The sequence below is a fragment of the Humulus lupulus genome, chromosome 5 (assembly GCF_963169125.1).
Source record: "Humulus lupulus chromosome 5, drHumLupu1.1, whole genome shotgun sequence".
Taxonomy (NCBI): Eukaryota; Viridiplantae; Streptophyta; class Magnoliopsida; order Rosales; family Cannabaceae; genus Humulus; species Humulus lupulus.
This window is the reverse complement of record NC_084797.1, coordinates 120,829,160-120,852,458: the sequence shown is the minus strand read 5'-3', so window position 1 is coordinate 120,852,458 and position 23,299 is coordinate 120,829,160. Positions and strand designations below refer to the sequence as shown.

General features: G+C 36.1%; 1 protein-coding gene across 1 annotated transcript; it reads left to right on the top strand.

The window, feature by feature from the left end:
- The first annotated feature begins 18,828 nt into the window (after nucleotides 1-18,828).
- LOC133779427 (uncharacterized) lies at nucleotides 18,829-19,785 on the top strand. Its single transcript, XM_062219389.1, has one exon. It carries the CDS (start codon nucleotides 18,829-18,831, stop codon nucleotides 19,783-19,785), a length of 957 nt encoding a protein of 318 aa, XP_062075373.1.
- The last annotated feature ends 3,514 nt before the right edge of the window (nucleotides 19,786-23,299 follow it).

The window sequence follows — 23,299 nt, the reverse complement described above, 5'->3', positions numbered from 1 at the left end:
TATGGTCAACAATATGATATGACTAGAATAGATAATAACGGTATGTTTACTTATCTTATCAATTGTCAATATCGGTCTAGTCCGATGTAACAAATACATCCAATCTTATCTACTTTGCTAATGTTCTATAAAGAACATAACACTACAATGTGGAAGTAGATCATATTGTAGATTAGCAAGTCAATGTAAATCCTATGCACTGACTAATCTTAGGACTAACTTATTTTGAACATATAATTATATTTATATTCCACTGTGATTACGTAACTATAAATAAGATTAGCTATATGCTCAGAATTTAATAGAAGTTTATATTAAACAAATAATCACGAAAATAAAACATGTGAGCAAAGTGATTGACCAAGTCAAAAAATGATTTCTATTCTTTTATTGATAATAAAATGAGATTACAAAGAATTTGAGTTTTAATTAGGGCATAAAACCCCAACAGTTGGATGAGAAATCAATTAAACAAGCAAAAAAGAATCAAGCCAATAGGGAACTGATGAGGTATCCTTCTACTCAAGGATCGAAGTCATTCGTGGCAGCCCATCATGATAGAGTAACTAAAAAAAAATCTTTAGTAATAAATTATTTATCTAATAATTTGTTTCTTTGTTTTCAAGCGAACCCGGAATCTGGTAATGTACTTGGTTACATTGAAAACGGGAAGCAATTCCACACCCACAAGGATAAAGAAGAATTATTTAATGAGCAAGCAAAAATGGACTATGTAAGACTTATCTTATTGTTTAACCTTAAAATAACTATGATTTGGATGTATTACTGATATTTTTCTGTAAAAATAGGAAATGATTTACAAATATTTTGAAGCACAGAGCCAGTAAGTCACGTATTGTATTTATGATGAAGGAAGTTTGGTTGAGCATAGGATGATCATGAAAAAAGTGTTGGGTGAACGTCCCAGGCATGAACGAGGAGTTGGTTGCATATTAAAAGGGAAATCGACCTCCAGTAGTCAATCTTAGACTCAGGCACAGTCGTCGTCATACACCCATCCCGCTCAATCGAATGATAATAATAGAATGATGGGACAGACAATGTCTAACTTGCTGAGACAATAAAAAGCAGGCATTGAGTTCTTATCTCAGCGCCTTCCTCCTGAATCCTGCCCACCACCTCAAACAATGAGATTGGATGAAGTAACTCAATGGTGGGAGATGTATGCGGCTGCACCTTCACAAGCTCCACCATCGCCTCCACATATGTTCAGAGATGACATGCCTACACATGTTCCCCCGCCAATCCCACCTCAATCTACATTTAGAAATGGTGTGTCTTCGTCAGTGTGGCGTGCTGCCCCTTTGGCACACCCACACGGGGCCATTTTGTAAGTGAGCATGCCTTGGTGCTTGATCATTACTCAAGTCTTGCACCAAGCAACCTCATGGGGTAGGGGCAGTGGCAATTTTATAATCATGCATATGTCTCCCAGACAAAAATCATATATGTTCCGGGAAAGACCTTGTATCCCTAGAAGGCTCCTTAGGGGGAGGTGACCTGGTGACTTAGGGAAGCACCATGGCCACCAGCAGATAGGGGACAAAGTTGTGTACTCCCTTGCCCTACCAAGACGATATATTAATAAAATGATGTTTATCCATACTTTCCCTTGTATGATCCCTTATTTCCTATGTGTTACTTGTTTGTTATCTTCGTTGAGCCATTGCGTGCCACTTGCCTTGTTTTGTGCTTTTTGTTGTGTGGACATTCCGAGGAATGACTTGCTTTGTGCTTGCTCATACTTCGTTATTGCCCGTTGCATGTCCGAGATGCGTATGTGGCTAACCCCTGAGTTTGTTTGCCTGCAGGTGTGTGTTGTAGGCTGACTTGCTAGCTTGAAGTGTCTGCAAGTGCCGCATGTTCCGTCTACTTGGAGTACCCAAATAGCCGGCCCGTGACAGTTGGTATTAGAGCCAATATAGAGAAAGCTTCGCAAAACACACTAATGGTGAGCAACACTCAGAGGATTGAAGCACTTGATAAGCGTGTGGGGGAATTAGATGGCCTGGACAAAAGGGTCAGGGATCTTTCCTCTGCCAGTCATAACTCTGGATCGTCAGATGAAAGCAATCGCATAGCTGCGCTAGAGAAGGAGAATGATGTTCTCCTATCTAGAATAATCGTGTTGGAGCAAAGAAACACTCCAACAAGTACTTCTATTTCCCCTCGGTGGCAAGAGCACATTGTGGCGGTGAAACGCATGTTAAAAGAACAACAATTTTCCATAAATGACACTACGGAAGATTGCAGGGAGGCAGTTGGCGTGCTCAGAGAAGAAATGGCTGAGCTAACTGCAAAGGTAAACGTAACCATGCGAGCGGTTGGGAATTCACCTGCGACAGGCTCGATAGGTATGGAATATGGCCGAGTTAAAGTGACTGAGCCGAGGCCCTACAACGGGGCTAGAGACGCAAAGGACTTGGAAAATTTCCTCTTCAACATGGAACACTATTTTAGAGTCGTGCGGGCCGATTCGGAAGAAGGAAAGGTCGCCATGGCTACCATGTACTTGTCTGGGGATGCCAAGGTGTGGTGGAGGACAAAGTATGACGACATAGAGAATGGTAGATGCACCATCACATCTTGGGTAGACCTAAAGAGAGAACTAAAGACGCAATTTATGCCAGAAAATGTTGCCTACATGGCTCGACGCCAGTTGAGAGAGCTTAAACAAGTTGGGACAGTCCGAGAATATGTGAAGAATTTTTCGGGACTAATACTCGATATAAAGGACATGTCTGAAGTAGACAGGCTCTTCTGCTTCCTCGAGGGATTGAAATCGTGGGCCAAGCAAGAGCTTCAGAGACAGCGTGTGTCTGACCTAGCCACTGCTCCAGCTACTGTTGAACGCTTGACAGACTACACTCCGAAGAGGAGCCTACCGGAAAGGGCTACCCCTCCAACCAGCTCAAGTAGCGCTGGGAGTAAGAAGTCTGGGAAGTCATGGCAGGGCAAGAGTGAGGGAGAGAAGAGGACAGCAGAGTCTAGTTCTTCCAGCGGTACAGATGTTGCTCCAGAGAGGAAGCCGCTAGCTTGTTGGCTCTGCAAAGGACCACATAAGTCGAAAGTTTGCCCTTACAGGGGCAAGTTGAATGCCCTCATTGGCCAAGAAGAATAGCCTGAAGTAGAAGAGGAGGATGAAGAGTACGCACACATGGGCGTTGTCCGCCTGTTGAATACTCTCAAGAAGCATGGAGAAAAGGTGAAGAAGACCCTGGGGAAGGGGCTAATGTTCGTGGATGCCATTATCAATGACAATCCCGCCAAAAGCATGATGATTGATACTGGTGCCACCCACAACTTCATCTCAGAACTCGAAGCCAAGTGACTGGGACTAAAGCCTGGAGAAAGATGCAGGCCACGTGAAAGCAGTCAACACCAAGGCCTTGGCCACAACTGGAGTGGCTAAAGGCGTAAAAGTTAAGATCGACACGTGGGAGGGATAGTCTGACTTAGTGGTGGTCTATATGGAAAACTTTGATGTAGTTTTGGGAATGGACTTCCTAACCGAGAAAAGGGCCATCCCAATTCCTGCCACTGGGAGTTTGCTCATAATGGGAGAGACTCCTTCAATGGTGCCCACAAAGGTGAAACCACCTCCTGGTGTGAAGCTTCTATCAGCATTACAGTTCAAGAAGGGTGTGAGGAAGGAGGAACCCACTTATGTAGCGGTAGCCACCATGTTCGAAGAATCAGTGGAAGAGATTGTTCCACTAGAAATTATGAGGGTCTTGAAGATGTATGGGGATGTGATGCCAAATAAACTCCCAAAGCCTTGCCACCAAAGAGGGGGATTGATCACCAGATAGTGCTGGTGTCGGGAGCGAAACCTCCAACAAAAGCGCCTTACAGAATGGCACCCCCTGAGCTAGAAGAATTGATGAAACAACCAAAAGAGTTATTGGAGGCAGGCTTCATCAGACCGTCAAAGGTTCCATTTGGCGCACTTGTGCTATTCCAGAAGAACACACGATGGGAGCTTGAGATTGTGCATTGACTATAGGGCTCTCAACAAGGTGACAGTTCGCAACACCTACCCCATCCCTTTTATCGCTGATTTGTTCGACCAGCTAAGTGGAGCCAAATACTTCACCAAGTTGGACTTGAGATCAGGCTATTATCAGGTGAGGATCGCAGATGGGGATGAAGCAAAGACAACGTGCATTACTCGATATGGAGCATTTGAGTTTCGAGTAATGTTGTTTGGATTGACGAATGCACCTACCACTTTCTACACATTGATGAACCAAGTATTCCATGAGTATCTAGATAAGTTCGTGGTGGTGTACTTGGATGATATCGTGGTTTATAGTGCCATAATTGAAGAGCATCAAGAACACTTGGCTCAAGTGTTTCAGAAGTTGAGAGAGAACCAACTTTATGTGAAGCGCGAGAAATGCTCATTTTCACAGGAGAGCATCGAGTTCCTAGGCCATGTTAAGGAACGTGGCCGAATTCGTATGGATCTGGAGAAGGTGAGGGCAATCCAAGAATGGTAAGCCCCCACAAACGTGAAAGAACTTCGCTCTTTCTTGGACCTAGCCAACTACTATAGGTGATTTGTTGATGGCTACTCAAGAAGAGCGACACCCTTGACCGAGCTGCTAAAAAAGGGTGTGACTTGGGCATGGACTGACAAGTGTGTTGAAGAAAGACCCAGTTGTCAGAACCATCCTGAAGCTCGTAAAAGAAGGCAAGATTCGCCAGTTCTAGGTGGAGAATGATCTTCTGTGGGCCAAAGGGGGTCGCTTGTATGTTCCGAAAGCTGGAGATTTGCGGAAGACATTACTAAGCGAGTGTCATGACACCTTGTGGGCAGGTCATCCAGGGTGGCAAAGAACGCATGCCCTTTTGAAGCAGGGATACTACTGGCCACAAATGCGAGATGATGTAGTGGAGTACACCAAGACCTGTCTGGTCTTTCAGCAAGACAAAGTCGATAGGAATAAGACACTTGGGCCTTTGGAACCGTTGCGAGTCCCAAGCCGACCATGGGAGAGTGTGTCGCTTGACTTTATAACCAGCCTAACGAAGACAGGGGATTTAAGTTCGATCCTAGTGGTCATGGATAGATTCTCGAAATACGCAACATTCATCGCGGTGTCAAAGTACTGTTCGGTAGAGGAGACAGCACGACAATTCTTCAAGCATATTGTCAAATATTTGGGAGTGTCCCAAAACATTGTTAGTGACCGAGATGGAAGATTCACCGAGACCTTTTGATCCGAACTATTCAGTCTCTTGGGGTCACAATTGAACATATCCTCGAGCTACCATCCATGGACAAATGGGCAGACAGAAAGATTCAACGAGATGTTGGAGGAGTACTTTCGCGACTTTGTCAATGCCAATCAGAAGAACTGGCCGCAACTACTCGATGTAGCTCAATTTTGCTTCAACTCTCAAAAGAGTTCTTCATCGAATAATATCCCTTTTGAAGTTGTTAATGGACAGCAGCCACTGTTGCCCCACATAGTGGACGAATACCGCGGTTGGAACCCTCGAGCCTTTCACTTCACAAAAGACTGGAAGAAAACGACAGAGATTGCCCGAGCTTATTTAGAAAAAGCCTCAAGAAGAATGAAGAAGTGGGCAGATCAGAAGCGCAGACCACTGGAGTTCAAAGTAGGTGACTTAGTGTTAATCAAGCTGAGGCCTGGACAGTTGAGATTCCGAGGGGACAAATACATCAGTCTCGTTCGCAAGTACGAGGGTCCGGTCTCAATCATCTCAAAAGTTGGCCTAACTTCCTAAAAAGTCGACCTACCAGCATGGATGAAGATACACCTGATCCTTCATGTCAGCAACTTGAAGTTGTATCATGAAGATCCAGCAAATCCAGAGCGCAACCAGTCAACCAGAGGAGGAGTCATCATTCAGCCAAGGAGCAAGCGTCAACCTGAAGAAATCCTGGCTGAAAGGATGGTCACCACTGACCGTAAAAAGCATAAGGAGTATCTAGTAAAATGGAAGGGGCTCGCAGATGATGAGATCAACTAGGAGAGGGCGGAAGACTTGAAGAAGCTCACGCATAAGATTGAAGATCTACAAGCTACTTCATCGAGGACGCCGAAGAATTGAGTGAGGGAGAGTGTGGTGTGCTACCCCTTTGGCACACCCACATGTGGCCATTTTGTAAGTGAGCATGCCTTGGTTCTTGATCATTAGTCAAGTCTTGCACCAAGCAACCTCATCGGGGTAGGATAGTGGCAATTTTGTAATTATGCATATGTCTCCCAGACAAAAATCATATATGTTCCTTGGAAGACCTTGTATCCCTAAAAGGCTCCTTAGGGGGAGGTGACCTGGAGACTTAGGGAAGTACCATGGCCACCAGCAGATAGGGGCCAAAGCTGTGTACTCCCTTGCCCTATCAAGGCTATATATTAATAAAATGATGTTTATCCATACTTGCCCTTGTACGCTTCCTTGTTGCCTATGTGTTACTTGTTTGTTATCTTCGTTGTGCCATTGCGTGTCACTTGCCTTGTTGTGTGCTTTGTGTTGTGTGGGCGTTCAAAGGAATGACTTGCTTTGTGCTTGCTCATACTTCGTTATTTCCCGTTGCATGTCCGAGATGCATATGTGGCTAACCCCTGAGTTTGTTTGCCTGCAGGTGTGTGTTGTAGGCTGACTTGTTAGCTTGAAGTGTCTGTAAGTGTCGCACGTTCCGTCTACTTGGAGTACCCAAATAGCCGGCCCGTGACAGTCAGCACCTCTACCACGATCTCCACCGCCCCCAGTCATTCAATTTCCAGATGACTTAAACGACGGTGCTGCGACGAACTTAGGATAGATTATATATAGTTATATAAACTGTAGTGTTTATTTGTTTTAATACTATTAAGACAATTATTAATATTAGATTGTATGGATTATTTCTAATTAATTGAGACTGCAATTCTGATTATATATATTAAAATTTTAATTTTTAATTTTTTTTATTTCTATTACACTATTTGGGGCGAAAATATATTGTATTTGTGGCGAATTATTCGCCGCAAATAAGAGCCAGACAACAAAAATCACCCATTTGTTGCGGCGAATTATAGGACTATTTGCGGCAAATTATTTTACATTTTTTCCTGAAATAAGGGTCAATTACGACCAAATCCAGAATTATTTGCGGCGGATTTTAATTATTTCCGGCGAACATACCGCTGCAAATAATGAGGCTATTTGCGGCAGGAATTTTATTTGCCACAAATAATGGTTTTTTCGAGGACCTTTTTGTGGCGACTTATTTGCGACGAATATTTACCACAACTGACATGTGCGGCGAATTTGATCGCCGCAAAAACCTCAATTTCTTGTAGAGATTAGACACCTTTCGAGCAGTGATCTGCAAATGATACTCTCCGTCTTGTTACTTGACAGCAATAAGTCATTCTATTGCTCTTGAACGGGAATGACCAGCATATGAAAACTGACGAGCATGGATGAGTTTAATATCTGATGCTGCCAAGTGTCATATTTATATGTCACATCATCATGTTCTATTTTGGGTTGAAGAGTCACGAAAAAAATTGTGTTGAAAACTATTCGCGGACCGAAAAGACCAAAGAGATACAACGTGTATATATATATTAGCTACTTTTTTAGTGATCTCAGAGAAGATTTTTGGCATGCATGCTCACATATGGATTCTAATTAATGAAATCGAACATACCAAAAAAAATCTACCAGTAACGTGCTATATATATATTTATATAAGACTGGTGGTGGCTTTAAAAATCTGTCCTGACTATAAGTTAATTATTATTTTGGTGGGGGTGAGAAGGGACATAGCTGAATTGGTAAATGTTGGTACATATTGGCATATGATGATCTAGAAACAAACTGTGTGGGCGTCAAGTTCAATTCATTGTCTATATATGTATCAGCAGCTCATTAGGTCAACTTGACAATCACGAAAATGCTTTTATTATTTATCATATATTTTCAGAACTTTTTTGCATTCCAATGAGTCCAAAAACAAGAAGATTTCTTACGATCCGATGGGGCCGAGATTTTCAAACATAGAGCGTGTGGTTTTCTCCTTGTCCAAGCGTTTGCTTCCCTCTCCAATCATTGTGATCAAACTTAATTAGCCAATTTCTCATTTTCCTATGGTGTTGACAGTTTTTTAAAGTTGATATTTATAAAAATTTAAGTAATGTTGCCGCTAATATTTCTATATAGTTAAATACACAATAATTTTAATATATAAATGTATTATATATTAATTCTCAATATCTAAACTCGCAAGTGTCCAACTATCACATTACAATCTGAACCAAACAAAAGTTGATGCGTAGTCATTTCAATTTCATTGCCGATTAGTCCTTCAAAAAATACCACCATTTGCACGTAGTTACAATAATATACGTATATGTGGTTGCACTGGTTGGTGCCCAAGCAAAATTATCTGCCACTACGAGGATAGATAATTTATTAAAGAAACTTGACATATACGTTTCGAATATTTGAAAACCATAGTGCAGTTAAGAAATATTTCAAATATATACTTACGTCATGTTTTCTAACAAAATTGCTACATAGAAATATTTGAACATATGCAAAATTATATAATTTTTATTCCTCATAAAATCTTCTTTTTTTTTTAACTAATATCTCTATTCTTTCCCCTACATATGAAACTTTTTCTTGATTCTTTTTATTATTTTATGCTGGCTCCTTCACTGTTTGTGTGTGACTATCTTATGATTAAGTTGTCACTTTGTAATATATGGGTATACTTTTATAAAGAAAATTAAGTAATATTCTAGTACTTATTAATTTGGTGTAGTTAGTTTTGTTAAAATAATATTATTTATTTTTAAACTTTTAACATATATATTTTGACAATTGTATTTTAAAAATTATCGTATTAAAGTAATTTTAAATTAAACATATGCCCTATATAAAATTTTATAAAAATATATTTATCGACATTAAAACGAAATAATTTTATTGAAAATATCGATATATGAAATATATATATATGGGTGCACTATTAATGGTTATTACCCATGGATGGTTACTTTAGTATTAACCATTGGATTAAAATCAATGGTCCATATTTATAATTGTTAATTAATATTTCTAAATTTAAAATTTGATTTTTTCAAATTTTTAGAAGGATTAACTGATCAAAAACATTTATTTATTATAAAAATATAATATTGTAAACTTTTCATTTTTCAAATGCATGTCAATTTCTAAAATATAGTTAGTGTCTCTCATTGGTTGAAAACAACATTAATTATGGCAAAAAAAAATAATAACTAAATTCGAAATTAATATTAAAAAAATATTTACCTGTTGGTGACTTACTATACCAAGTCATTATGTTGCCACATTATCATAATTGTTAGTACTCATTTATGGGTAGTAACCATTGAGAAGTCTTCCATATATATTTACATATATATATATATATTTGGCAATTTTAGAGAAAAAGAAGACTTAATATTTATATATTTCCTCATAAAAGATTAATTTAGACTCAAAAATATAATATATGCATGCACACGACAAAATAGTATAATAGTTATTTAACATTTGTATGTGTGTTATAAACGTAGTTCGAAAATTAAAAACTTTAAAAGAAAAATTATATAGTGCATTTTATTTTATAAATATATAATTTATGCAATTAAAGTACAAAATTATAAAAAATATATAGTATTTGTTATTCCTCTCTGAGCACAGTCTCCAACTGCTCCATCCATTATGCCATCGGCCACACACATCACACCATCATGATCGCATCTATTGAAACTCATAGGCCTAAGTCACTACACCAAAATACTCGTGTTATATCAGTCAAATGCGTCAATAATTGCAGTTGACTAACACTTGTGTTGACTGACGACGTTGATTAAGATTAAAAGTTTATGATAGATGGAATTGCCACATAGGAAAGGGTACTTCTGTTAGTTGTAATATTGATGTTGTTAATAGGGGACGTTGGCATCAGTTACACATTGATGCTATTAATCGGGTCATTAGCATCAGTGCCCAACTGACGCTACCGAAAGGTTTGCGTCAGTGGAGCACTACCGCAAACGTTCCGTTAGCGTCATTTAGGCACCGATGTTAAAGCTCCGCCTTTGCTATACTTCAACCCATCGTCCCCGAGAGCCCCATTCGACCTAAATCCCAAATCCCTCTCAAGAGCAGCAGCGATTTCTCTTCCACCTATGACACCGACGACTTTCCAGGTTAGTTTCATTTCTTTAATATTTTTTTTTTTTCAATTTTGAGGTTAAAATCCTATATTATATATGTTTTGGAAGGTTATACATAGTTTTTTTTTTAAGTTTTTTGTATGGATTAGAGGTTTTTGAAGATTTGGAATAGAAAACTCTAAAACCTAATAAGTTTTTAACTTTTGATTTGATTAATATCTTACATTACCGCAAGTAAGTGTATTTTTATTATTTTTTACGATTTTAATTTATTTATTTTTATAATTAGAATAGTTATATTTTTAGTTTTATATTGATGATTATGTAATTGTTTTAAGTTTAAACTTGTTATTTTATTTTGTTAGAATATTTTTAGTACAATTTCTTTAATTTTTGTTACCATTTCAAATTTTTTTTAATTTGTTTTATTTAATTTCGTGTTTGATGATTTAATGGATGTTGATATTAGATTATGTATTTTTTTAAGGTTCCAAATTGTTATTCATTTAGTTAGGATATTTTTAGTATAATTGTCTTTATATTTTATAAACTTTTTCATTTTTTTTTATTTTTTACAATTTAATTTTGGGTCTAGTGATTTATATGGGTGTATATATTGGATTATGTTTTTTTATTTAGGTTCCACTTTATTATTTATTTAGTTAGAATATTCTTCCTAGAATTTTCCTTATCTTTTGTTACTTTTTTTTTAAAAAAAAAATCAATTTAATTTTGAATTTAGTGATTTTTTTTATTAATTATTCAAAGATTTTGTTATATTGGATTGTATATTATTAGTTTTAATTTTTATTTTTTTATTGGTATCTTTGAATAGTTTTTATTGTTGGCGAACAAGCTTAAAGGATTTTATATTTGAGGTAATGTATATTTAACTTTGATACATAGTATGTATTGAAACCTAAAAATACTTAATTATGATTTTGAACTTAGTGGAGTTTAGAATTTAAAAATTAGTGGAGATAGGTTCTGGGACTATGTGTTGCGGTGATATAACGTTGGTAATTGGTTTGTTGTGTACATGTGATGAATATATGTTTATTTTAATTTTAGGAATGTTATAGAAAGAGGGAAATGTTGCACAATTTTTTTAGGTTTAGAAGTATGAGAATTATGCATGTTTGAGTTGATTGATTATATGTTTGAACATAATTTTGTATTATGTATGTGTTGTATACATGTAAATTTCAAATTTAGGAAATGTAATTGAAATAGGGGAAATGATGCCCAAAAATTTTTGGACATATTTTTTCCTTTATTTGCTTGTCGCTTAGGTAATTCATGAACTTAATGGTTGATGTTTATTGCTTTGTTTTTTTGCTTTGTTTGTTTGTGTGAAGTTTGACAATGGATATAGATTGAATGTTAGAAGATACGTTAATACTGAACTATAGGAATGGAGTTGAGTTTTTCTTGCAATTTTGTGAAAGAAATACTCAATTTCCTAATGGTATTTCTTGTCCTTGTGTTAAGGGTGGTAATGTTGTTAAGATGAAAATTGTTAAATTAAAGAACCACATATTTAGGAACGAGATAGACAAGAGTTATAAGGTGTGGATTTTGCACGGAGAAGAAATGAAAGTCATGAATGAGGGACCATCTAAGACTAATAAATATTTTAATGTGAACTGTGAAGTTGATGACATTGCAGAAATGATTGATGATGCACAATATGAATAACATGTAGATCCTGTTAAATTTTACACCACCTTAGAAGATGCTGAGAAACCTATTTTTTGTAATTGTACAAGGTTCACTAAATTATCAACATTGCATAGGTTATATAACTTAAAAGTCAAACATGGGTGGAGTGATAATAGTATGATTGAGTTACAATCCTACTTATGAGATTTATTACATGAAGGTAATTAATTGTCATCGTCATTTTATGAGGAAAAGACATTACGTTAGTTAGGCATGCAATATTAAGAAATACATCCTTGTCCCAACGATTTTGTCTTGTATCGAATGAGATACGTGGATTAAATTGCATGTCCTACATGTAACGAGTGTAGATGACAAAAGAAGAAAAAAAAGCTAATGAGGTTAGAAAATGTGTCCCTACAAATGTTTTATGGTACATATCACCAATACCTCGTTTGATTTATTTTTACCGAAATGGGGATCATGCTAAAAATTTAATTTGATATGTCAAAGATAGAGTAAAGGATGGTAAGTTGAGACATTCAACTGACTTGCCAGCTTGGAAGACAGTTGATGTAAAATGGCCCGAATTCGACAATGAACCTAGAAATATTCGTCTTGGTGTTTCAACTGACGGAATTAATCTACATACTTCCCTTTGCAATAAATGTAGTTGTTGGCCTTTAATGCTAGTAATTTATAATTAATCACCATGGTTGTGTGTGAAGAGGAAGTTGGCCATGTTGACCTTGTTGATATTAGGTCCTAAGCAACCTGGAAATGACATTGTTGTATACGTAGCTCCTTTAATTGATGATTTAAGCACTTTGTGTTATGAGGGGGTTAGTGCTTTGTTGTGAAAAATTGATAACGCAAGTATACGTATCGTTTCAAGTAATATAGTGCACAAGCACGAGTATCGTCCAACGAAGACTGAATTACCAAGTACAAATATTTAATTCCTAATCTCTATTTGGCTAACGAAAATTTGTCGAAAAGAGAAAACTAAAACATAAACATACAACTATGAAATAAAAATAATTAAAATACTATAAACTCTAAGCAAATAATGATGAATATAATTAATTAATGGATGAAAATTAAGGAATTTAATCTCGTCATCTTTTCACTCTCTATTTCCTTAATCCAATATTCTCATACAATTTTCTTGTAAATGAGATAGCAAGTTACAAAAGCATTCTATTTTTGTGTTAAGATATACAAAACTCGACGTATGTGTTAATTTTCTATATTTCTATGATAAACTCAACCTATAGGAAGCATTAAGCATAAGAATTTATAAGCTACATAAACCATATTGATACTTTCATTTAGTATTGAAATCTATGTCTATTCAATTATAGCATGTTTGAATCTCACCTTTCATATTTTGAAACAAATTCATATATATCATGTAATAGATGGCCAATAAATCACAAGCATTAAGCGTAAATTGAAATGATCTCAAATGATGAGATCAACAAATCATAAACTTGCATTATTTCATAGAAGAGTTTCAAGAGACTAAATTAAAAACCCTAAAACTAGATTTAGTTCATATTCATATTATTCAAATCCATGAAACAAACAATCAACATTAACTAAAGATGAAAAGAAAATAAAGAGAATATAAGGAAAAGAAAACTCTACTTGATCCAATGTTACTTCAAAAGTCTACATCCGTCTTCTCCTAGTCCCAATTATGCATAATTTGGGTTTATTGCAGAAAATCGCATTAAAATAGAAAACCCTACGATCTCCCCAAAGCGAAATGACCAAATTTCCCTTCATTAAAGAAATCTGCAGAAATCCTCACTTTCCAAACACCTGGCGCGGCTGCAGCATTGTGTAGCGCTGTTGTGTTACCTTCTTCAAATTATCATTTTTGCCAGATTTTTGTCCTTTTATCGATTTTGGCATCTTTTCGTTCCAAAGCGTCCCGAGTCCTTCAAAACATAAAAACAAACCAAAACAAGCGTAAACTAGAACAAAATAAACCTAATTGACTACAAAAATTTCCTAAAAAGACACACTAAAACAAATATGAAACTTGTTTATCATGCTTACGATACATATAGGAAATAAAATTTCAATCTTAAAGTCATGTTGTTGTGAACCATTAATGATTTTCCAACCTTAGGTAATCCTTTTAGATTTAGTGTTAAAGGGTATAAGGCATGTCCCATTTCTAAAGAGGAGACTCATTTTGAATATTTAAAACACTCTAAAAGATTTATTATATGGGACACCGAATGATCTTACCTGAAGAACATGAATTTCGAACTTGGAAAAATGCCTTTTATGGTAAACATTAATTTGGAAGGGCTCCACCACCGTTACTTGGAGGAAAATTGTTAGAAAATTTGAACAAATTCCAGTGCAAGTTCAGTAAGCCTAGAGATTGTACAAATAAGAAAAGAAAGGTTAGTCGTGGAAAATAAAATGAGGTTCCAGATGGTTCGACAGGTTATTGGAAGAAGAAATCCATATTTTTCGAGCTTGAATACTGTGAGTGTTTGGTTCTGTGACATAACTTAGATATGATGTACTGTAACGCCCTGGTTACCCCAGAACAGTTACGGTGAACAGTGAACCGGAAATTCGACCCGCTACCCGAGTCCTTTGGTTAAAAACGTGATCTAAGTGTTATTATCAGGTTAAGGTGAAAAACCAGTAAAAAGGAAAGGGTACATTTCATTAAGTAAACAAACTGCTCATGAGCCTTTCAAAATGTTTACAAGATGTCCATAATACAAAAGAGTCGCTACAGTTTCAAATTTACAATCCCCGTCGGCCTAAGCGGCAAAAATCGGGTAAACCCCTAGTCCCTCTAAGAACTCCTTGACCGTGGCGGTCAAGCGGCCCTGTATGTACACAACATCGCCCAAGCTCTCCACTCAGGGTTGGGTGAGCTTCTCTTTCCCTTTACCTGCACCACATAGCACCCATGAGCCAAGGCCCAGCAAGAAAACACCATAGGACATGATATAATATCAACAACGATCACAATAACCATTCAGGACTATCAGTCCAAAAAATAGGTGACAATAGCCAAAAGTCACAATAATGAGCATCGCTCCCTCTAGCCATGTGACGATAGGGTCACCAGGGCTTAAATGATAGGTGATTCTTTCTTAAGTTTGATTAGGACAGGTGCATGGTGATTAGTCACCAACATAACCTTCCTCACGACTCTAGAGTCGAAGCTATGGGCAACGTCCCTCAGCCACGTGACAAACGGTCACCGGGATCATATACCTTGGCTATAGACATCTGGTCGTAGACCAGGCAAGCGCTTATAAGTTCTTCGACCTTAGGGTCGGTCCCGCATTAATGCCATAGAGCCGTTCAATGCGTGATCATCGACTTTAGAGTTGGTCCCTGACTAGTCAGTGTCATAAATAGATAATCAGCGTTCATCAGCATTTAATACGCAATCCACGTCCTCGTATACCAACCAACATGCTTCAATATCAAACCATGCATGTCATATACCTATACAGGGTGCAACTGTATTCATACACTGTTTTCTTACCTCTGGTTCGAGTGAGAAGTATGATAAAGACGACCCCTGAGAACGATCGATCGTTTAGTTCCTTAGCGGTTACCTAATCACAACCAATTACAACCTCCATTAATGAGAATCCATAATAATAGGGTCTTAACCTAAGCACCACCCTCGGGACCTCGAAACATGCCCACACGGTGAGTAGATTCGATCCCGGGCCTTAAGAATTGAAACCCCAAGTCAAAAACCCTTAAAAACACTCAAAACGGGACTTAGAAGGAATAGGGTAGCGCTACAGCGCTCAACCCCTAGCGCCACAGTGCTAAACTCATAACCACCCAAGTGCCAGAAAGCCTCCTAAGGAGCGCTATAGCACCCTAAGGTGGGCGCTGTAGCGCTACCTCCAGATCCAATCTCCCCTGAACCGACCTTCTTCAACTCCTTCAATTCTAACTTGATTTCCAAGCTTCCAAAACCTATTCTTGATGCCAAATGATCCCAAAAACCATTCTAACACACCCCAAACATCCCAAGCATGGGAACCCTAGCCAAAACTCCCAACAAAACCATGAATTCACCCTAGAAATCTCAGCTGCAAAGTAAAACCAGAACAGGGCAAACCAAAGAAAACCACGGTTAGAACCTTACCCAAAGCTCGGCTTATGATGGTCTTCAATGATGGAACACACTCCCAAACTCCCAAGGCTTGCTTCCCAAGCTTGAATCCTCAAAATTGGTTCAAAAACCACAAAGAAGGTGAAGAGAAGAAGGTACGGGAGAACTCTTTTGCATACTCTGTTTTTCCACTACTTTCTTCAGCCATCAAGAGTTATATCTATCCTAGGGGTGAAATGTCCATTTTACCCCTAGGTCAATTAATAGTTTCTAAAGACTCCCAAGGGCATATTTGGTACTTTCCTCCTAACTCGTTAATCATAATTAACGCTCTCCAATTCCCGCTATTCTCAATGTTCTCAAATACCAATAATTCACAACTCGTTACCCTTTATCTCCCGGTAACGCTCTAATCATCAAAATCACCCCGAGACTCAACCCAAGTCCCGACACTTAAACTTGTTGTGACTAAACCGCTAATCAATATTCTACGATCGTCTCATGTCGACTAGCTCGAGCAAACCCACATCATAATGTGGTCTCAACATATAACATCGACATGCATACAATTAACATTATATTATAATATATTTCTCACAAACATGCATAAACACATTTAATGGCGTAATTAAACAATTATGGCCCTCCCGGCCTACTAATCCAGCCATTAACCATAATAGGGAATCCGGGGCATTACATGTACATTGAGAAAAACGTGTCGGATTGCTTAATTAGTACATTACTGAATATTCTTGGCCGATGTAAATATGGAATTAAAGCTCGATTAGATTTAAAAGTGATGGGTCTTCTAAAAATGTTACAGGCAGAGGTGGGTGAGAGACGGACCTATTCACCACCTACATGTTATACCCTCTCTAAAGAAGAGAAATAGATTATATGTCTTTCTTTATTAAATGTAAAAGTACCAGAATGCTATTCTTCAAATATTTCAGCATTGGTAGATATGAAAATTTTGAATTTAGATGAAATGAAGTCTCACGATCATCATACAATACTTGAACATATTCTACCAGTAGCTATCCGTTCTGTGGTAGATGTATCAAAGCTAGATAATATCCAACTGAATCTCATAGTAACTTTGTGTGAGTTGGAGCAATATTTTCCACCTTCATTTTTTGACATAATGATTCATTTATGTGTTCATTTGGTGAGAGTGGTAAAATTGTGTGGACCAGTATACTTGAGATGAATGTATCAATTTGAACATTATATGAAGATTTTAAATGTTTATGTTAGAAATAGAAGTAAACCTAAGGGTTGCATAGTTTAATCTTATATCGTTGAAGAAGCAATGGAGTTTTGCTCATAATAACTATCAGGTGTTGCAAGTGTTGGATTGTGTACTCCTAAAATAGAGTTTGAAATAAATAAAGGTGGTAGAGGTGGTGTTGTTTCTGAAGTAAATAAATGTGATAGAGATGAAGCACATCCTCTAGTTTTACAAAATATTGTTGGCATTCAACCATACATTGAGTAAGTTCTTATACATATGCATAATCAATCTTATTTTTCTCTTTCATAATCATTCTTATTATACATAATAAATGTAGTACGTTCTTATATGTTTTTCTTGAAGATAAAATTTCAATTGGATCAAGACTACTTATCCTTCCATGTCTTGGAGTAAAAAATGGGTACAAGATGAACATCATTGAACTTTTAGTACTTGGTTAGAGAATGAGGTAATATACTTGTGTTATTCTTTTTTCTGAGTTTTATTGTATGTTAAGTTTACATTTTGATAGTGGTTTACGTTATATATTCTAGGTTTTGAGGAACACCATAAACAAAGTGTTTGAAACACTAAAATGGATAGCACAAGGTCCTTTAATGAGTGTAATTAAGTATCAATGTTACTAAATTAATGGTACAAAATTTAACACCTTGGATTGTGATAATATTAGAAAGACAGAATAGTGGTGATACTATTATCACCCAGACTTTTCAAATATCTAGTTCGAAAGATAAAAATCCTATACAATGTGATATAAAATTTTATGGAGTGATCAAAGAAATTTGGGAACTAGATTATGTGACTCTTCGTATTCCTCTCTTTTTATGTGATTATGTGAAAAGTGATAAAGGAGTCAAAATAGATGAGTTAGGATTCACACTGGTGAACTTAAAACTGAGCAGGACATAAATCTAACTATTTTATAATGGTGTCCCAAGCCAACCAAGTATTATATGTGAGAGATCCAGTAGATGATTGATAGTCAATTGTCCTAACAAGTCAGCCAAATATTATCTACTCAAAGAGTGTGGCACTGATTTTTTACTTTAATAAGAAACATTTACAATTGTTACCCCACCTATTGATGTCACCTTTGATAATGATGATGACTATATATGTGACGATGGTGAATGGTTATGGGTAGAAAATTAAAGGTACATTAATTTTGTTAATTTATTATACCATATACTATATGCGGGATGATGATAAAGATTTGAATGTACTAACATATAAATTTGTTTTTCATTTAATTGTAGATTCAGTGGTTATAGATCCACCATATGATGATAAGGTCAAACCATTTGTTAATGATGACACTAATGATCTGGAGGCAGTTGATCCTACCGCACCAACAAATACACAAGACAAGAAGACTAGGGGCAAATCGATTTGTAGTGATGTATTCAAAGCAAGAAGTGAGGGTTGCAACTATGATGTCGATTAAAATCACTTTGATCGAGCAATGGGAAAAGTGGGAACCAAGATGAACAACACCATAGGTCATCTAGCACGTACAACCCTTCCTTTACAAATCGACAATTGGAAACAAATACCAAAGGATCAAAAAGATAGAGTGGGATTTTATTGAAGAAATGCTCACTGGTTTTCAATTTCCACAGAAGTTGATTCAGCTCATCATGGTATGTGTGAGAACTACCAGATTTTCATTGATGATCAATGGCTCATTAAATGGATATTTTGAGGCTAAACAAGGATTGAGGCAAGGAGACCCTATGTCCCCCTTGATATTTGTACTTGGTATGGAATACTTATCTAAGATCATGCTTAAGGTTGGTTCTTATCCTAGTTATAAGTATCATGATCGGTGTGCTACTTTGAGGTTGAACCATTTATGTTTTGCTGATGACATTTTGTTATTCAGCCATGGAGATTTTCGATCTATCCTTTTGATGCTTAGAGGACTCAAGCTATTTTCCACGACTTCTGGACTCTTTCCAAATGAGGCAAAGTCTGCAATATATTGCAGTGGCATGAGGGAATCTGAGATTGAGAGAGTAATAGCTGCTTCAGGATTTTCAAGATCTTCATTACCATTTAGATACTTGGGCATTCCTATCTGTTCTAAAAGGATTTCAAAGGTTGAGTGTGGGATCATTCTAGACAAAATGGTGGCCAGAATTAGACAATGGAGTTCCAGGAATCTATCATATAGTGCTAGAGCAATCTTGATCAATTCGGTCTTAATGTCCATTCACTCTTACTGGGCTCAAATCATGGTCTTGCCAAGGAAGTTACTGAAGGACATAGATGCAATTTGCAGGGCCTTTTTATGGAAGGGAGTTGCAGAAGCTCACGGCCCAGGTACAGTAGCTTGGTCCACTATCTGTTCTCCAAAGTCTGCAGGAGGGTTAGGCTTCAGGAAAATTATAGAATGGAATATAGCTGCCTTGGGGAAATATGTCTGGGCAATTACAACTAAAAAGGACAACTTATGGGTGAAGTGGATACATAGCATTTATCTGGAAAAAAAAAGGACTGGTGGACATATTCAGTTCAGCAAGGCTGCAGCTGGTACTGGAAGAAAATAGTGGAAATTAAAGAGCTTTTTCGAGCAAAAATGGCTGAAGCAGTGTTCAGGGCAGTGAAATATGGAATACACTCGGGGCATGCACTACTATATGATCAGCAAACTAAGGTCCAATGGAGCAAATTTTTTTGGGAGAGATGCAATATACCAAAACACAGGTTCATTCTATGGTTGACGATACACCAGAAGCTGAAAACCAGAATTTATCTTAATAATCATGGTCAGGTAGTGGATAAACTGTGTCTGTTGTGTGGGGCGCATAATGAAGAGATATCACACTTATTTTTTCAATGTGATTACAGCAAATTATGTCTTTTGAAACTGAAAGAATGGATCGGCTGCAATGCTCAAACAGGGGATTATTTCACATTATTGAGTTGGATATCCAAAGCAAAACACATTACTAAATTCAGGAGTTATATAGCTGCTGTATCAGCTTTAGTGTATCATATTTGGAGAGTCAGAAATCAGGTTTTATGGTCCTCGAAGCTGTGGCATGTTAATCATACAATGGAGGTCATTAGGAGAGAACTAAAACTGAGATTTACTGTAATGTATAAAGGGAAACAAAATAGGGATAAGGAATGGTACCAGAAATTGTAAAGTTAGATGTGGATTGTAAGTAATATAGAGGTAGGAAGGAACTATAAGTGTACATGATTTGTTTTGAGCAATACAATGATTCTTATTTACCAAAAAAAAAAGGATCAAAAAGACACTTTATGGGTGTTGGTATTAAAAGAGCAAATCAGAGAAACGCAGCGGGGAATGGGTCCTTTTTAATAATTATTAATACCAGCCAAGATCATACACATATATTTATAAATTAAATAACATACAATCAGATTACAGATTACATCTTGTAGCCTATCAAGTGTCCTCGAATCTTTTTGTATAAAATAAACAATCTTCTTATTCAGGTTCTGAAGACTCACGCCTTAATCTTCTAGACCAATGATCAAACACACAAGGACGTGTGTGGGCACGTAGGATTCAAAATGTTGATTTATGACTCTCTAGATGTACTTAACACATGAGATCTAGAGAGGTTTGATAGAGAGAAGAAGAATTGAATAGTTTTTTAAGTTTAGGAAAAACTATCAATTCCTTTCTCGAGAGAGAGTCTGTGTCTAAGAATAATTTCGTTTTAGGTTTATAAAGGTGATTAACTTATTTAAATAATCTTTATTTCATTAAAAATAAAACCGATCAGTTATAACCTATTTAATTAAAATCATATTTAAAAAATAATAATTAAATAAAAATTATTTTAAATTCAAAATTCAAATCACAAGGATATAAAATATCTCTCTGTGGCGCCACTCACATTGCAGTACAGTGAGTGGCGTAAGCCACATTAGGGTTTTCCCTAATTTTCTCATTTGTTTATTTAATTAATATTCAAGACAATATATTTATACCAAAATAAATATCAATTAATTCAAAATTAATTTTATCTTAAAATATTAGTTTTGAATAAATAAATAAATATCTTATTCTAAATAAGATAATTATTAATATTTCTTTATATATTAATCCAAACAAGACTAATATTTATTTTAACCTATACTTTTTAAAAATAAAAACGATATAGTTAAATAATTAATTAATCATATGCCCGTAACTATCACGTAATTATTTTATTGCCTTGGAAAATTAATTCATTTTCAATTAAGTCCTCTCTAAAAATCTTTCTTTTGACATCATTACCCTTGATAATGTAAGATAGAACATATAATACGAATCTCCAATAAAATATATTATTAATTAATCTCTTTAATTCAATAATCTTATTTATTAATTTCATAATTACTCCAGTATAAATATGGAATTGTACTCTAAGTATTTATAGAATTATATTTACAGAGTTTTCTCTTGTAGTCCATTGATATAATCAATAAATGTAGTTATGTCCTCCATTTATTTGTTCATTAATTAGAGTAGGTCAAGATTATTGTTTTACCCTTCTAATTACCCTTGATCCTTAAGTATCATTAATTCACTAGAAAATAATTAATCTCCTAAACAAAAGTCATTAGCTCATTATACTAAGAAACCTTAACAAGTGAATCCAAAAGATCCAATAAACTCAAACATGAGCTCATGAATACTCAGGATTTAGACTGATCTACAAATGATCATCTATTATAATAAGAATCAAATCTTTATGTCAAATGGTAAGTTTATAAAGATAATTAACTTTTATCGGTCCAGTCATATATAATCTATATTATATACAACACATTTACTAAGATGTCTATCCAGATCAGTAATCTGAATCTGGATCACTTGCATCTCGTATTCTTAGTCAACCGCACTCGTAACCATTCATTAAAGATACCTTACTTTAATATGTTACTGACAATTTTATTCATTATGTATGATCTTAATTCTCTCGTACAGATACAAGATCATATTCTCATTAATGTCTTTACATACTTTTAGGCCATTAATCCTAACATTGTGGTCAAATCCAAGTAAGTTTTAGTATTAACTATTAAATTTATCCTAACTAATTAATCTATTCAACAAAGTATGAAATTTTATTGTCAATTTCGTGCAGGGTACGTTAAACTACCAAACTTTGTAGTCATACTTTTAGGCCATTAATGTCTTTACATACTTTTAGGCTATTAATCCTAACATTGTGGTCAAATCCAAGTAAGTTTTAGAATTAACTATTAAATTTATCCTAACTAATTAATCTATTCAACAAAGTATGAAATTTTATTGTCAATTTCGTGCAGGGTACGTTAAACTACCAAACTTTGTTAAAACAGACGTCATCAAAGAAGCATGAAAGACATGGAGAAACAAGAAAAAAGTACATATGTATAAGAAGGTTTACCCTGAGCTTCTTGATAAACTGCCATCGCACTACATCGAGTACTACTATCCCTAAGATTGGAAAAAAATTGTTGCAAAAAGACTAACCCCAAATTAGGAAGATTTGAAGAAAAAAAACAAGAAGCTCAAGCTTAGAACAAGTATCTACATTACTCAGGACGTGGTGGTTCTGCATTGGTAAAGCAACAAATGGAGCAGGAATCGAGTCATGAGTTGACCGAATACGACAGAGCTGAGATGTGGAAACCGGCACAAATGAAAAAGAAAGGAGAAGTTATTGATGAGGAAGCTCGAGACATGGTGAAGATGATTGTAAGTGTTCTTCGACTTTTTTTTTACTAATTTCAAATAGTTGCGTATGTATTAAAAATTAATTGTTTACGTATGTAGGCAAAATACAAAGAAAAAGTAGCTGATGACAAGTTGGTGGAGGAAGGTTCAAATGATATACTAACTATGGCATTAGGCACTCCTGAACATGGGGGATGTGTTAGGGGGGTCGGTAGCCATGTCATTTCCCATGGATTTTTCACACATTACCGCCAAGAAGATTCCAACATAAACAGCAGGGTATGGAAGATGCTCATCATAAAGACCTGAAGAGAAATGGTGCCAATCTGAAAAAAGGGAATGTCAAAAGGAAGAAAAGTTAACCAATTGATGGTGCA

Coding starts and splice junctions, on each gene's coding strand:
- LOC133779427 (XM_062219389.1), top strand. CDS start 18,829: ATGCTCACTGGTTTTCAATTTCCACAGAAGTTGATTCAGCTCATCATG.